Below are 14,295 nucleotides of genomic sequence, written 5' to 3' on the forward strand. Positions count from 1 at the left end.
GGGGAGATGAAGAGGTGACAAACACATGGACAGACTAAGAAGACAGTCTTTATGTCCACTGTGATATCTCAGACTCACGTCATGGCCTGGTAGATTGACTCAATCCCGTAGCGCATGGCGAACTCGTCCACTATTTCCTGTGCCACATCGTCAAAGTAGACTTTCCACGCATCGTCTCCACGAGCCTCTGGGATTTTCACCACACCTTGGCCAAGCACATCAGTCGAATGGTGAAACAGGTTCTGTAATGGACAAAAAGACTGTGTTAATGTCATTTTATTAGGCTGCAGCAGCAAAGAGGACAAAGTCCTTTAACAGGATATGTGAGGTGAGAAAAAGGAGGTTCAAACCTTTTGGCCTTTCTGATTATGGCACTGGTGGTTTTACTGTAAGCCCTATTCAAAATTCAATTTGGATGGGTTTTCAAGGAAGAGGTGGGAATATATAATTGTTACAATAGTATCTCTATGATTTGAATCCTTTCCAAATCAGTCCAATGCGCAGGCTATCGGCATAGAAAGATTCCAGCTGTTTTTTGTCAAAATGCCCAGTAAAAATACGCATGTAAAACTACCACTTGTTTTGAAGTCCAACAATAACTATTGATCTACTTAAAGAAGCCATTTGTAAGTTATGCTATTGCTACATAGTCACAGTTAGCATTAGCAATCTAGCAGAAATGTTGTTCAACATCAAGCTTTATTACTTTCATTCTTTACTTGCCAAAATCTTTCTCCAGTGGTGGACAGCAACCCTCTTGTTTTTCCTCTATTTCTATCACTTCTTTTCTCGCACTTAAGTTAGCAGTCCTCAAGAAGTAAGCGCTGCTTAGAGGTTGTATTATAAACTCAATGATTGCTGACGATCTTGGCAAGACTGGTAAATACACAGCTGTTAATGCTAATTTTGGCTATGTAGTAATATGTAGTAAAAAATAGTATATTATATATATATATATATATATATATATATATATATATATATATATATATATATATATATATATATATATATATATATAGACATACATACATGTATCATGTATCATTTTAGAGACTGATAATGTAGATGTCCTGTTACTTTACTAACACTGTTCTATTTAATGTACAGTGTGTTTAGTTTATTAATACAAGCAATGGTTTCTGTAGAATCCAATACCTCATGCAAACATGTGTACTGCACATGATATGGAGCCACTTTCTCCTCTCCCTTGATCTCAACGTTGATTTGGAGGCGAATGGCACCTGACACAGCTGACTTGTCTGTCCTCTTCTCTGTGAGTAAACACAGATACAGCCATGCTGTTACACAGCCACACAACCACTTCCATATCTGCACATTCTTGATTCATAACTCCAATCCAATTCTGTGACACAGAGACACATGAAACCAGGTCTGTTAACACAACACTAATTACAGACTATTAACATGGCAGCTCTATTGTAGGGGGTTCTGTTTCTACAGTTTGATGGCAGTGCAGAGCCGGCAACGCTAATAGAAGTCCTCCAGCTGATAGTGAGGGAGACAATGACAGTGGGCTGTATGGATCTGCGCCTGATCACCCAAGACACTTGAGCTGGAGCTTCTCTGGAGGTGGAGTGCTTGGTGGCTCACCCCTGCTATTTGCCCTGACAGGCACATCATTAGGGGTAATTTGTACATGTCCGTGGAGCGGTCGATTTCCGACTGGAGTGCTGCTACTTGATAATCACACATCAGGAGGAAAAATGGGGGAGAGTAAGGAGGGCATGGGAGGGGTGCTTCGGAGAAGAAAAAATAGAGAAGAGAAAATGGATGGGCGTATTACATGACTGATAATTGATTTTGCTTCAAATTCTAATTCCTAATGACTCCTAACCAAAGGAATATTTTGTTAATGTGATTATCAGAAATGAAGGATATTAAATTAAGATTTTCATATCTTCCAGTTAAAAAAACAAAACAAAAAAAAAAACATGCACAGCAGCAGATTTATAGACACATTCATATTCAGTACCACGCTGTTCCAGTGGAGGATTTATTATTGCCACAGAGAGGTCAATTTTGACACTTAAATCAAGCAGCAGCAAGAGATGCTTTGTGCTTAGGACGGAATGTCTTACTCTTACATACAGCATGGATGTGGAAATAAGGAGGAGTAATAAGACAAAGTAATATGACATGGTGTCTGGGGTGAGTAAATCTATCAGTTAACTTCTGGGGAGAGTTAATGGACCAACAGTGAGTTGATGTCTGGATGAAAACTGTTGAACACAGGAGACAGACTGTAAAAACGAGAAACAGGCAGCAATAGTTTGTCTGTGTAATAAAAATGACAAGATCGGGGAGGACAGCTTATCCTCAGAGGCATCCAAGCTACCTTTATTTATGCAGTACAAAATAGCATAAAGGACTGATAAAGCGGCTCCTCTGTACTTGTAAGCAACTGTATTTAGGCCTCCTCCTAACGAAAATATCCTCATACACCAGGGAATGGGACTGGAGATTATCATGAAACAAGTTAAATTTTTTTTTTTGTCCTGAAATGAGCACAACTGTCAGCAAGCACAGTGGAACTGTCACAGAATGAGCTTGCCAGGGAAAGCTGGTATTGTCATGCAGGCCAGTATGGGCCTTGGGGCCGCTCTGTCTATGAAAAAAATAAAATAAAATAAAAAAATAAAAACATGTTGCCGCAGGCAAAGGATACGTGGGTAATAAGGTTCAAACAAACCACTGGCTGGACTTACAGAAAAGAGAACTCTTAGCAGCAAACAGAGACAAACAGATGTGGTGAGACTCTACGCCTCATCAGAATTAGATCAATCCTTCATTAAGACAAAGTGATGTAAGCAGCTAATGAAACCAGGTTCTTGTAGATGATTCCTTTGCAGGCCAGGGAGAAGAAAGCCTGAGGTGGAACTGAGCAAAACAGACATGATCCAAGGGCCACAGGATATAATATCTTTATATTGTAATCTTTTCCTGAGGGTCCCAGGTGTTATACACCATTTCTCTTCAGTACACCTCCAAGAGAAAAAAAATGCAGCCATAACAGTCATTTGGCAGGAGGTGCTACAAGAATTAAAACTGCAGTAGTTATTTCATTTTGATTAGACTTTAATTAGATGTTCATCATCTCAGAACATACCACTAAAGCAGACCATGTTTCATCTCTCTCATCAAGTGCAGTATACCTCAGAGTCTATAAACAGAGCGAGACAGCATACTAACCCAGGTTGTACCAGACGTCCATTTCTCCACTCAGTGTTCGAACTTCAATAATACTCTGACCGAGGAAATCATCAGATTCCCTCTTGAGACGCTGCTTCACCCTCGACTTGATGTCATCATCCTCGTCCCACACACGTACTTTTATCCGGTCTGAGGAATTGTGGCACTCACTAATGAAAAGCAGTGATTGAAAAAAAGTGTCCATATAGTGTACAGAAAAACATATTACAGAATGATAATATATAATATTATATAATAATAAATAATAGAGTTGGTGCACTGTGAATGAAGACATGGCATATAGGCACTCACACTATTAGAAAGAACCTTGCACTTTATACATACAGTATATTTTACAACCATGAAATTTTGTTGACTCACAAGTGGAACTTCTCCTCCCAGACTGGATTGAGGTTGCCATAAATGGTCTTGGTTCTCTTCTTGGTCTTGCCCACCTGAACAGTGACATATGGATCACTGGATCCTGTCTTGTCCTTTGCCTGAAGTCCTTGAGCACAAACGACTATGACGTCCAAGATGGTGGTGAAACAAAGACACAAGGAGCAAACATTAGCATTGCCAAAAATCACAAGTTGTACTGCTAAGATTGATGCTCAGCTTTGGTTGAAATGATCCACTTTCGTCAGTTTTGATCTGTGGGTGTACCTGTGATGGTGATCTTGGCTGACCACTTTGAGGTCCCGTCCAGCACGCTCTGTTTGATAGTCTTCATCTGCTGAGCATGGATGGCTTTGCTGATGACAAACACTTCCCTGATGAGTTCAAAGATTTCTGGTTTGTTTCTTTCCCTGATCTTCATCCTGTCCTTCATGGCCATGATGATATTCTGAGTCCTGTCTTCAGCTCCATGCTTAGAGCTCTTCTCCGCAGCACCTAAGCATTTAACAAAAATGTATACAGCTTCAAAATCAGTTGAAAAGTCCTCAGTGGTAGCAGTGACCACGGCAAGTTAAAGCTTGTCAATGTGAGAAAATTGTCATTATTGTTAAAACTGTCATTTTAACAATAATGTGGTTAAACTGCTCCAAATCCTCTACATTCAACAAGCTATTCATTAACTTATGTGCCTTCCTTATCAACACAGCATAAGTGATAACCCATTTCAAATCACTGATGAAGACTTCCTTAAAAAGCTTTCTGCACAGCACTCACGCTGTAAACAGTCAGCATTCAGCAGCTCTTGGCACTTCTCATGGCACTTGACGCCACATTCGGAGCAACGCATGCCTTGGCGGGCAATCCCCCACAGGAGCCCCTCACACTCATAGCAGTACGTGGGCGTAGTGGCAGTCCACACTTCAAAGTTATGTGGTGTAGTGCAAGATATGGGGTAGATGAGAGCCTGCAGGGTCTTCTTGTACACATGGTTTTTCTACAGAAGAGAGAAAATTGTTTTGTTTTTAATTCAGAGACATGGAAAACTAAAGAATAATGACAACAGAGAAAGTTTAAGTTCTTTTTTAAGTTCAAACTCACCAGTTCCTCATCTTTGATTGAGGACCGTGCAGCCATAGCAGACGCGATCCCCGCCTTCCTGGCTTGGACGAGGGACTGAATAACAGGTGACAAAGCAAAGTTTAGTTACATTAGCATTCAACATACACATATACAACCCACAACAACGAACACCCTCCAAATATTACAACAACTATAAAGGTCAGTATGGTTAAAAAGGTGGCCAGGGTGGTTGTAAGGGTGGTGAGTAGGGTTAATATATATATCTACATATGTATATACGTATGTATGTATGAGATATATATATATATATATATATATATATATCATTAGTAAATTCTTTCCAGATGATCAGAAAGCCCATGTGAGTATTATTAGTTTCACGCAACTAGTGAAGACATCACTAAAAAGGATAAAGCCATACCAATTCAAACATTATAAAGCATTAACCATATGACACATGTTTATGGAGGGTTAGTGGTGTATTCTTCCACCCATGTGCTTTTGTGATTGCCACACACAGCAGGCATTGAAAAATACAAACCAAAAGGTGGGGGGAGGATTTTGTGATTATGTATTTTTATGATAATATCAAGTAGGGAGAAAAGCTACCCTTGACCAAGGATGCATGCAGATGTTTTAATTTGTATTAAAGAAGAGGTATATGATTAAAGAGATCAACATGCTACAGACATGGAAGTCTGCTTCATCTGTCCTACTTGATATTTTGTACTATAGCAGAGAAGGGAGTGGCAACTGGGTTCTATTAACTTACCATAGCCTGACCAAGGAGATTGAATGCATTCAAGAGAGTTGTGGGAAATAGTTTCAGGTTTAAGAGAGGAGGGAGAGAGAAATTAGCAGTCTGATTTCATATTTGTCTCCATTTGTTGATAACAATCTCATCCCAAATTCAGCTCAAAGGTCACAGAACAGCTGTGACTTTTGCTCTCGTCTCACAAATAGAAAGAGACACACTCACAAAGAGAGAACAAAACAAACAGGGTGACATATGACAAACAGTATATATAGTGAAGGAAGGATGAGGTTGGTACTGACCACATCGCTGACCAAGGGGATAGGCTTCTTTTTACGCAGGTCTGGCATGCTGTCAATTCCATACAGACCAGATCCACCACTATGTGAAGAATAGTGTTAAAGGATCATGTTTAGGCAATAACAGAACAGTGCACAAAAGTGTCACGACTAGTACCACTAGTATCAAAATGCCGCCTTACTGCTGATAATCCAGTTATTCATAAAAAATTTGTAACACGGAAAATAGTATTAAAGGAAATTAAATGAATATGTTAGCTACATATAACTTACCCTGGTTTGACCCAGGCCTGTCTAGCATTGGGTTCTTCATCTCGAACCTACAAGATTTCAAATTAAAGAATTTAAGATGACAGTTTACAAAGGCAGACACAGCAGTATATTATGAGAAAAAAAATGATAATGGAAAGTTACATTTGGTTGAGTTTAACCTCTCTGATGTTCCAGAACATGCAAAGTAAAATAAAAAGTAAGTGGTGATACTTAAATACTCAAGTAGATATTGCTGAACTCTTTGCAATGATGGGCAAACATTATGTAGATAAAAAACCACAAAGTAAGTTTGTCTTTCACAAGTCAAGATGCAAATAAAATCAGTTTAAATAACTTTACTGTCTGCAGACTGTTGTTGTGTCAGAGACACCCCAGATAATTTAGAAGTAGATAAAAGCTAGTCTTTGAAAAAGGATTTCAGAAAACAACCAAGATTACGCCTGGTGGACTACAGATGTCCACAAAGTCTTTTACTTCATCCTCAAAGGTTAAGTCTTTCATCAGTGTCTGTACATCCATCTCTGATGACAAAAGTTGAGAGCAGAGATCCCTCTATGGATCTTTCCCCCAGTATAGTTTTCTGACAGCATTTTAAAAAATTCTGGGGAAAACATAAATTAGATGAAGTAACAGCACTGGAAACAGACATGGGGAATCATGCTTTAAAGCAACAACATGAATCAAGTCAATGATTAACTATTTATTATAAAGAATAACTGAAGTGATGGGACAAATGTCTTTCATAGAATAACAAGTTGAAGATTTCAATAAATAACTACCCAAACAATAACTTCTACATTATGCTTTGGAGTGCATGCAAGTATTCCAAAGATTTTAAGAAACGATTTTAAATCAAATTCATTGAACTGCTTTGACAAAGACAAGCAAAACAAATAATGGGGTAAAAAAATAATAAACATAATTATCTGACAACAATTAAAATCAACAACAAAAAAAGTGCTGGAGCTTAAATGTGGTGCCAATGTTAAATGAGTAACCTGATAATCTTCTCTCCCAAACTCTGCAATGAAAAAAATAAATCACAAAAGTATTAGGAATTGTGTGGACAGGCTGTAGTGGAGCAACTTAATTTCAGCACATTTGCAAAACAGTGTTCATGAATAATAATTGTATTATGTATTATAGGTATTAAAAAATACCTATGATGAACTCATCTTGAGACTGAGATCCCTGAGACCCCTGAGAGCCATGGGAACCCTGGGACCCCTGAGTAGATTTGGACAGTCTATGACGGGTTTGCCTCTTTTCCCTCAGAATGCGCTGGAAATTAGCAATACGCTCTCTGTGACTGGCATCGGTAGGCTTTTCTTGATTGACCTCGTCAAGAATGTGGTTTTCCCTAATTGGACTTAACCGCACCTCATCTGTACTGAGCACTGGACCCAGTGGACTCTCGCCCTGCATTGCTGGACATCGGTCTGGTGTTAGGTCAAGGTTTGACAGTTCCCCATCCGTTGTACATTCTCCTTTGCCCTGTGAAATTCCTACAGAGTGATACTCAGTGGGGGTGCAAGGGGAGTGGCTTGCTTCATGGGGAGATGCATGAAGATTGCATGACAGGGTTTCAGGTGTCTCATCACAATCCACATAGACCGAAACCTCACTGTCCTCTTTTGGACTGCCAAATTGAGCGTGAGTCTCTGTCAGACTTGTGTCTCCTTCTGTACTGCTTTGCTCCTCCTTGCATTCACTAGCTTGCCTAAGAGGGGGTGGCAATACCTCAGACCCACTGTCATCTTTCACATCTTCGGGGTTGGCTCCTTCCAACTTTTTTAAAGCCCCCTTCAAAGCTGATCTGAAAGTGAGTACAGCCTTGCTAAAAGTTGTTACATCTAAACCTACATCAGGGGTCTTGAGTGTTCCCTCAGAGTCTATATCAGAAGACTCCTGTGACATAGATTCTCCTGCTTCATCCCTGGAGACGCTGGGATCTGTCCATTCCCTGTCCAAACTCTCGACAGACCCCAGATCAAGAGTGTCACCAGATGATGGACAATCATCAGGTGAATGGTGGTCTAGGTAACCATCATCACAGTCTGTCAACAGCACAGTGGAGCAACTCAGGCTCCTTGAGGGCCCACTCTCCAGTTCATTTACACAGGCATCCATGGTGTGGTATCCTGAGCTACGTGAGTATGGACAGTTAGCAGCACAGTTGCAGTCCAGGTTTTCTTCTTCAGCTTGTAGTCTGGGGGGTCGCCAGTCCACCATACTAGAAGAGCTGGAAGGAGAGTTGTGATGGTGTCCAAACAGCAATGAGAGATGCTCAGAGCTGTTGTGTGAAGACTGACCCGGTGTGCTGCTTTGTGTCTCCTCTGTGGCACACATGTCCCAAACAGCTAGACAACTGTCTAGCTCTTCTCTACTGTTTGCACATGAGCAGATGTCCTCCTCACTCCAACCTCCTCCACTAACACTGTGCTGCATACCAGCAGAAGGCCACCTGTCGTACTCTGTGTCACCAGAAAGAAAGCCTGCTTCCAGACAGTTGGAACTCTGGCATGATGACAAAGAGCTGATGCTTTGGTAGTCATGGCCATGATGACGCTCCAGGCTGTAGAGGTCAGGCTTCGCAGCCCCAAGCATGTGCATGTTTGAACTCTGGTCTTGGTTCTCTTCGTCTGTTTGTTGGTCTGACTGACTGAGAGTGACTCTATCAATATGCCACTGTTTAGGCGATCTGTCCAACACTGGACTAGTGTCTCTACAATGGAGAGATGTGATGGCATTCTGTCTACCCAGGCTTCCTCGCCTGATGTGCGATGTTTGAGAAACAGGGCTAGGATGAGGTGCAGCTGAAGCCCCAGAGTACAGCTCACCTATTTCACTGAGCACTGCATCAACACAGCAAGACACTTCATCCACCGAGCCTCGCACAGATGTTAGATACAGCCTCAGGTCAGAAATTTCCTCCTGGATCTTGTTGATGCCTTTTAGCTCTTTCAGGATATGTTCCACTATGTTACTTGAGCCTTGCTCTGTCTCCTCATCTCCCTTCTCTTCTTCATTTTTGGACTTTTCAATAAGCCTGGGTATAGTATCTTCCAAAACCCCAATGACATCCTGGCAATCAGAACTGTTGTTTTCCCGAGATGGGATGAGGTCAGCTTTGTTGCAGGTACTGTCCACTGATGAGAGGTCATGAAAAGAGTTATCCTCTGGACCCTGCAGGCACTTCTGTAGCGTTCTACGCAGGCTTTGCCCCACTTTGGGGCTCTGTGATCTCTTCTTCTGCTGGTCTTGCCTCTTGGGTGAGAGTGGAAGTAGCTCTGATTTGTAGGGTTCATCCTGTCCACTGAGGTGTCCTCTGGGGAACATCCCTGAGAAGTGGCACTCTTGATCAGTTGTTCCCACACATGGACAAACCACTGCCTTAGTAACTCCTCCTTATAGTGGTATAAGCATAAGCCAGGGTAAACATCAAATGACCAAGTGCTGGCACCATGACTGGCAAAAGAAAACTGGATAATAAGTTATTTTGTAAACAAAGCATTGAAACTTCAAGCACTAATTTGTATTTCTTGTGTGTCAACTAAACTGACAACTGACATATAAATCTAATTTGTAGCTAATTTGGTTAGTAGTAAGTTGTTTTGTCTTCACTATGGCAAACATAACTATTAAGCTATCTATAACTGAATAAATGCCATCTACTCATCTACGTAGCTGTACTCACCTGGAGTACAGCTACGTTCAAATGACCAAAGGCAAGGAAAGGTATCAGATAGCAAAGCATCTAGATAGAATTTTCAACCTTAACAACCCAAGAAGAGAATTGTATTTGCTCACTTATTTCTGAATTTAACTAAACTCATGGAAGTGGAATAAAGACTCACCAAATAAATATTTTGATTGCTATTCTTACTAAAAAAAAATTTATGACCAGCAGACTAGACAGTACAGAGAGAAAAGCAAGAAGGAACATCTGACACTGTGATTACAAGGTAGCTTTGTTTCAAATGTCAACAAAATATGGCCATGTACTATGTCTATTTACTATAAAATGGGGAAGAATTCTGATTTACTTGTGTAAAGGGTACATTTAATACATTTTAGCACACATGTGCACACTTATATTTGAGGCTACTGTTAGAGACAAGACTTTTCTATACAGTACAGAAGTGTGATCGATAGTATTGCTTTAGCTAACCTCCTCCGAGTCAGAGTGGCAACTTGCAGAATGAACACCATGCAGCTGCTTAGATCTCTGTAATTAGAATGCCTTGGAAAGACAGCACGGTAATTAGATGACAGGTCAATTCTCTCCTCTAAGGCCATGTCATTCTTTCAGACCCACACCAGCTGCAGGGCTCGATAGCTCTGACCCATTGCCTACAGTGTAAATAGGACAGGGATTATTGGATAGCATAACATAAAAACACAACATAAATCTATCTGATAGCATTACATAATCCAGGAAAGTATGTAGTCTGCATATGAATGATAAACATAGTCTTGTTTAATATATGTCTCTTCTGCTCCCTCCATTTAATCATAATAAGTACTAGACAGGGCTCAGTGATATCATCTTTGTCCACTAAGAATCCCCATTTAGGTAAGACATAGACAGGTTAGAAGAACACTGCTTGAAACTCACCCTGCATAAAAGACTTTAAAATAGACACAGTAAGATTTGTTAGTACTAGAGAATATGAAATTCTTTTGAAACTTTTTCACACTCAAACTAAGTTAACTATTCAATGCTAACATTAAGAACATCAAATATATAAAGTCTAACGTTTATCTCTCGTTTCTTTAATTGCTATTTCTCTGTAACTAAATATGGAGCTACAGACTTGGCAAGATGTCCTAATTATTTTTTTTTTTCAAACTTTCATAAAAGTTTCAAATACAGCCTTAAATAAACAAGTTAACCCAAACCACACAACACTATAATTTTTCTCCACTGTTTGAATTGACGACAATTACTTTGTAAATTTACTTTTAACACATAATGATATTACATAACTGCAATGTGCCTTAGGTTTTGTTTTTAGGAAGAGGATTCCCTATTCCATTAAGTAAGTTATTCCAGAGAGTGAATAGCTGCTAAATACATTAACCCACCCCTGCACTGAAGGTCTCCAATAAGCATATGAGCGCTGAAAGTGTGTGACAGCCTGATAAGAGTTTGGTAGGAAGAAAATTGCAATCAAGCCAAAGAGCACCAAATGCTTCTGACTCAGAATTTTAAATTAAGATGTTGAGCTATCAGCTGGATGGAATCAGCTTATCTGACGTTAACTTCCCATTAAAATATCGTTTTTCATGTTCTGTCATTTCTGATGGGTTATTTAATCCTCTAAAAATAAATATAAAAAGGAATATCTGGCTTATATGCATTTGTTGTATGACACATTACATACCAAATAATGTTAAAAAACCAGTTCAAATGGACTTCTGTGGACCACTGGCCTTTTTATGGACAGCCATGCTCCAATGTATGTGCACTCTAACAGTCAGTGATTTATTAGTTAGCTGTCCAGGATAAAGAAAGGTTGAGGGGCTAGTTGGGGTCAAGCCCATTTTCCAGGCCAGTCATGGTAATAGCCTGCGGCAATCACTTTTCTCTCCTTACTAAATAGTCTGTGGCCTGGATAAAAAAAGACATCTTGCTTTTGAAGTTTTTTAAGTTGACTTCTCATCAAAGAATGACATTTGCAATAAAAATTAAGATCAACTGTGCACTGAAACAAGCTGAAGTTCAGTAATTTATGTGGAAGTACTAAGATCTTTTCTACATACATAGACCAAAGGTAAGTTTCATGTAGTATAAAATTATATTGTATAATGTATTACCATGCATTATTTAATCAGAGTTTCCACAAACCAAAGATTAAATGCATAAAATGACAGGAATATATATTAAAATGAAAGCCTTACCTTACAGGAAAAAAAAACAAACTACTATCTACAGGTTGTATACATATATACAACCTGTAGATATCATCTTTCAAGATCAATTAAATCCACATATACGATCCGTGATGGGTAACTTGATTTTTTTCAAAACGTATCCTCGGGTGTATTACTGAATGTCTTGCTCTTCCTCAATCAAACCAGCACATCTTCTTTAACTGACAGTGACACGGAATTGCTGAATCCTTCATTTCTACCAGTGGAATGGCAAGCGCTACAGTGGTAGACCACAATCACACAGCAGTTCACCCTCAGTTAAGTAGCCATCTGCACTTCCCTCCCACCCTCTTGTATGCTTTCTCTGCTCTCTCTCCTTCTGTCCTCTGGCAACGTATTCTAGCACAAGGCTAATCTGAGGCTGTGAGACTGCCAGCTCTCAGTCTCATTCACTCTTTTTTTTTTTTGTCTGGGTTTCCACAACTGCCTGCTGCTGCTCCAATTTGCGATATTTCTCTTTCAATTCATCAAATTCCTTGTTTGTAAAAGTGAAAACACAAATGAAAAACATATCAGTACCACTGGTTTTCTTGCAATCAGTGTTTTGCTTACTTCTTATGTTACTGAAAAAAAAAAAAAAAAGGAATTTCTATTCAATGCTTGAAGCTCAGTCATATCAAATATGGGTATTGAAACTGATACTGACAATGGGTCTGCCAGCCAGCTCCAATTTCTGCTCTGTTTTTGTTTGTGTGCTGCTGCCAAAAATTCTTGAGGAAAACTGTAAACACGCTACACATTTTATCTTTTTCTGTTTTGAATGTAAACAAGCATGTGAAAGTGCTTTACAGTGTCAGGTTTACTTTTCTTATTATGCTTGTTACTGTGACATGGCTTGACAGATTAACAACCAATGCTAATTCATTGCAGTTTTTTCAGCATTTTGCCTTGTATCCTAAGTGTTTCCCCAAGTCCTGTAGTAAATGACACATAGACAGCTTTCACCTTGCTTTCCATTTATACTCATGTCTTCAATCAGCCATCACTTACAGTACATGTTCGTCTCCACCAGTCCATGAAAACCAATCATTATAATGGAGTCAAGAGACGGCTACCAGAGCAACTCCTTTACTGCCACGCCATAAAAAGATTAATGAAGGGGTTGAAACCCAGTTAGCTAAGAGATTCTGATGTTTTCATTACGATCACCCTCTAAGAATCTCCAACTGGACTTGATGCAGGATTAGATTCAACATCTGTTTACATGTACACGACACACAATCTCCAGAAATGGTTGGATACTGGTTCAATGTGACACTACACAGCATCTGATTCTGTGAATAAAAGCCGAATATTATGATACAAATCAAAACAATGCCATATGATTTCCCTCTTATTAGATATTGGATGTACTGACATTAACAACTGCCTGAATCTTTTTCTGAAGAAGTAGAGGCTCTAAATAGTACAAATGATCAGCTATTACTCAAGGAGTAATACCTTTATCTGAAAATTATATAATGTACAGGAATCTGAAATGGATGGCTATTGGGATAGCTCTGAAATTGCCACATCCTCACCTCTTACATTCCTCCCTTTCACTAGATTGTTCAAATATTGGCACAAATCACCCACCAATTATTTTTGTCATGCCCAAGAGATGAGGATGGTTAAATCATGGCTTAATACAAAATCAAGTTATATCCTTTAAGTAAATATGACACAAAGTGACAAATTAGTCCAACACAGTAGACATCATTCGCAGTAGAACATGAGAGGAATTCACATGAGTGAACCATTCATTAATGCAAATTATAGGTCCCTGGAGCAATGAGTGATAGACCTAAGTCAACAGAGGGACAGTATACTTTAGCCTGACAATTACAGTGCAGTGAGAAGAGATGAAATTAACCAATGAAGAGGCAGAGAGAGGGAGTGAGTATCTAAAATGAATTGCAAATGTGACATTGCTTCAAAGTTGGGCCGTATCATCTCACATCTCTGTTTAAGCAGCATATGCTTGCTGGACAGCTGTAGCACAAAGGAACAAGGTTCTAACCAATTAGCTGCAATTACAATACCGTGTTGGCAGGAAACGTAAAAGTGGGTGCAACTAAATCAAAGACATTCACACCAAAGTTGAAAATGATTTCTGGGGTGTTTTGGATGAGGCATTCATACCCTAGTAGCTCCACTGTTGCTATTTAGAGGCTATTTAGTGTATTTTCTGAAACAATCAGAGAGGCTCAACTCAACCATTTTCAGAGAATTACAAGTGTTTGTTTATGTCCTTGTATGCATATGTGTATGTGTGGTGGGGTAGGGAAGAAATGTAAGAAAATCAGACTTAAAATGTTATAAGAGGTCAGATATTGGTGGGGGAAATTAATTGAAACTGTG

The 14,295-nt window shown here is 39.5% G+C and overlaps 2 protein-coding genes across 3 annotated transcripts in view; both read right to left on the reverse strand.

The window, feature by feature from the left end:
* The window catches only part of LOC139611106 (protein unc-13 homolog B-like), a 67,489-nt gene that overhangs the window by 16,903 nt on the left and 36,291 nt on the right, over positions 1 to 14,295 (reverse strand). For both annotated transcript variants that reach the window (XM_071465437.1, XM_071465438.1), the window contains exons 11-19: positions 6,019 to 6,065; positions 5,749 to 5,827; positions 4,711 to 4,785; positions 4,387 to 4,606; positions 3,880 to 4,107; positions 3,595 to 3,736; positions 3,214 to 3,383; positions 1,159 to 1,274; positions 79 to 242 (exon numbers count right to left, since the gene is read on the reverse strand). In XM_071465437.1, coding sequence (XP_071321538.1) covers positions 79 to 242; positions 1,159 to 1,274; positions 3,214 to 3,383; positions 3,595 to 3,736; positions 3,880 to 4,107; positions 4,387 to 4,606; positions 4,711 to 4,785; positions 5,749 to 5,827; positions 6,019 to 6,065 — 1,241 coding nt within the window. The remainder of the gene's footprint in view (positions 1 to 78; positions 243 to 1,158; positions 1,275 to 3,213; positions 3,384 to 3,594; positions 3,737 to 3,879; positions 4,108 to 4,386; positions 4,607 to 4,710; positions 4,786 to 5,748; positions 5,828 to 6,018; positions 6,066 to 14,295) is intronic.
* On the reverse strand, positions 6,076 to 14,292 carry LOC139611107 (uncharacterized). The gene has a single exon (XM_071465439.1). It carries the CDS (start codon positions 9,355 to 9,357, stop codon positions 7,168 to 7,170), a length of 2,190 nt encoding a protein of 729 aa, XP_071321540.1. The 5' UTR covers positions 9,358 to 14,292; the 3' UTR covers positions 6,076 to 7,167.

Source organism: Trachinotus anak, unplaced genomic scaffold (genome assembly GCF_046630095.1).
Source record: "Trachinotus anak isolate AG129_WGS33_773 ecotype Australia unplaced genomic scaffold, CSIRO_AGI_Tana_v1 ptg000028l, whole genome shotgun sequence".
In the NCBI taxonomy this organism is placed as follows: Eukaryota; Metazoa; Chordata; class Actinopteri; order Carangiformes; family Carangidae; genus Trachinotus; species Trachinotus anak.

Coding starts and splice junctions, on each gene's coding strand:
- LOC139611107 (XM_071465439.1), bottom strand. CDS start 9,357: ATGTTCCCCAGAGGACACCTCAGTGGACAGGATGAACCCTACAAATCA.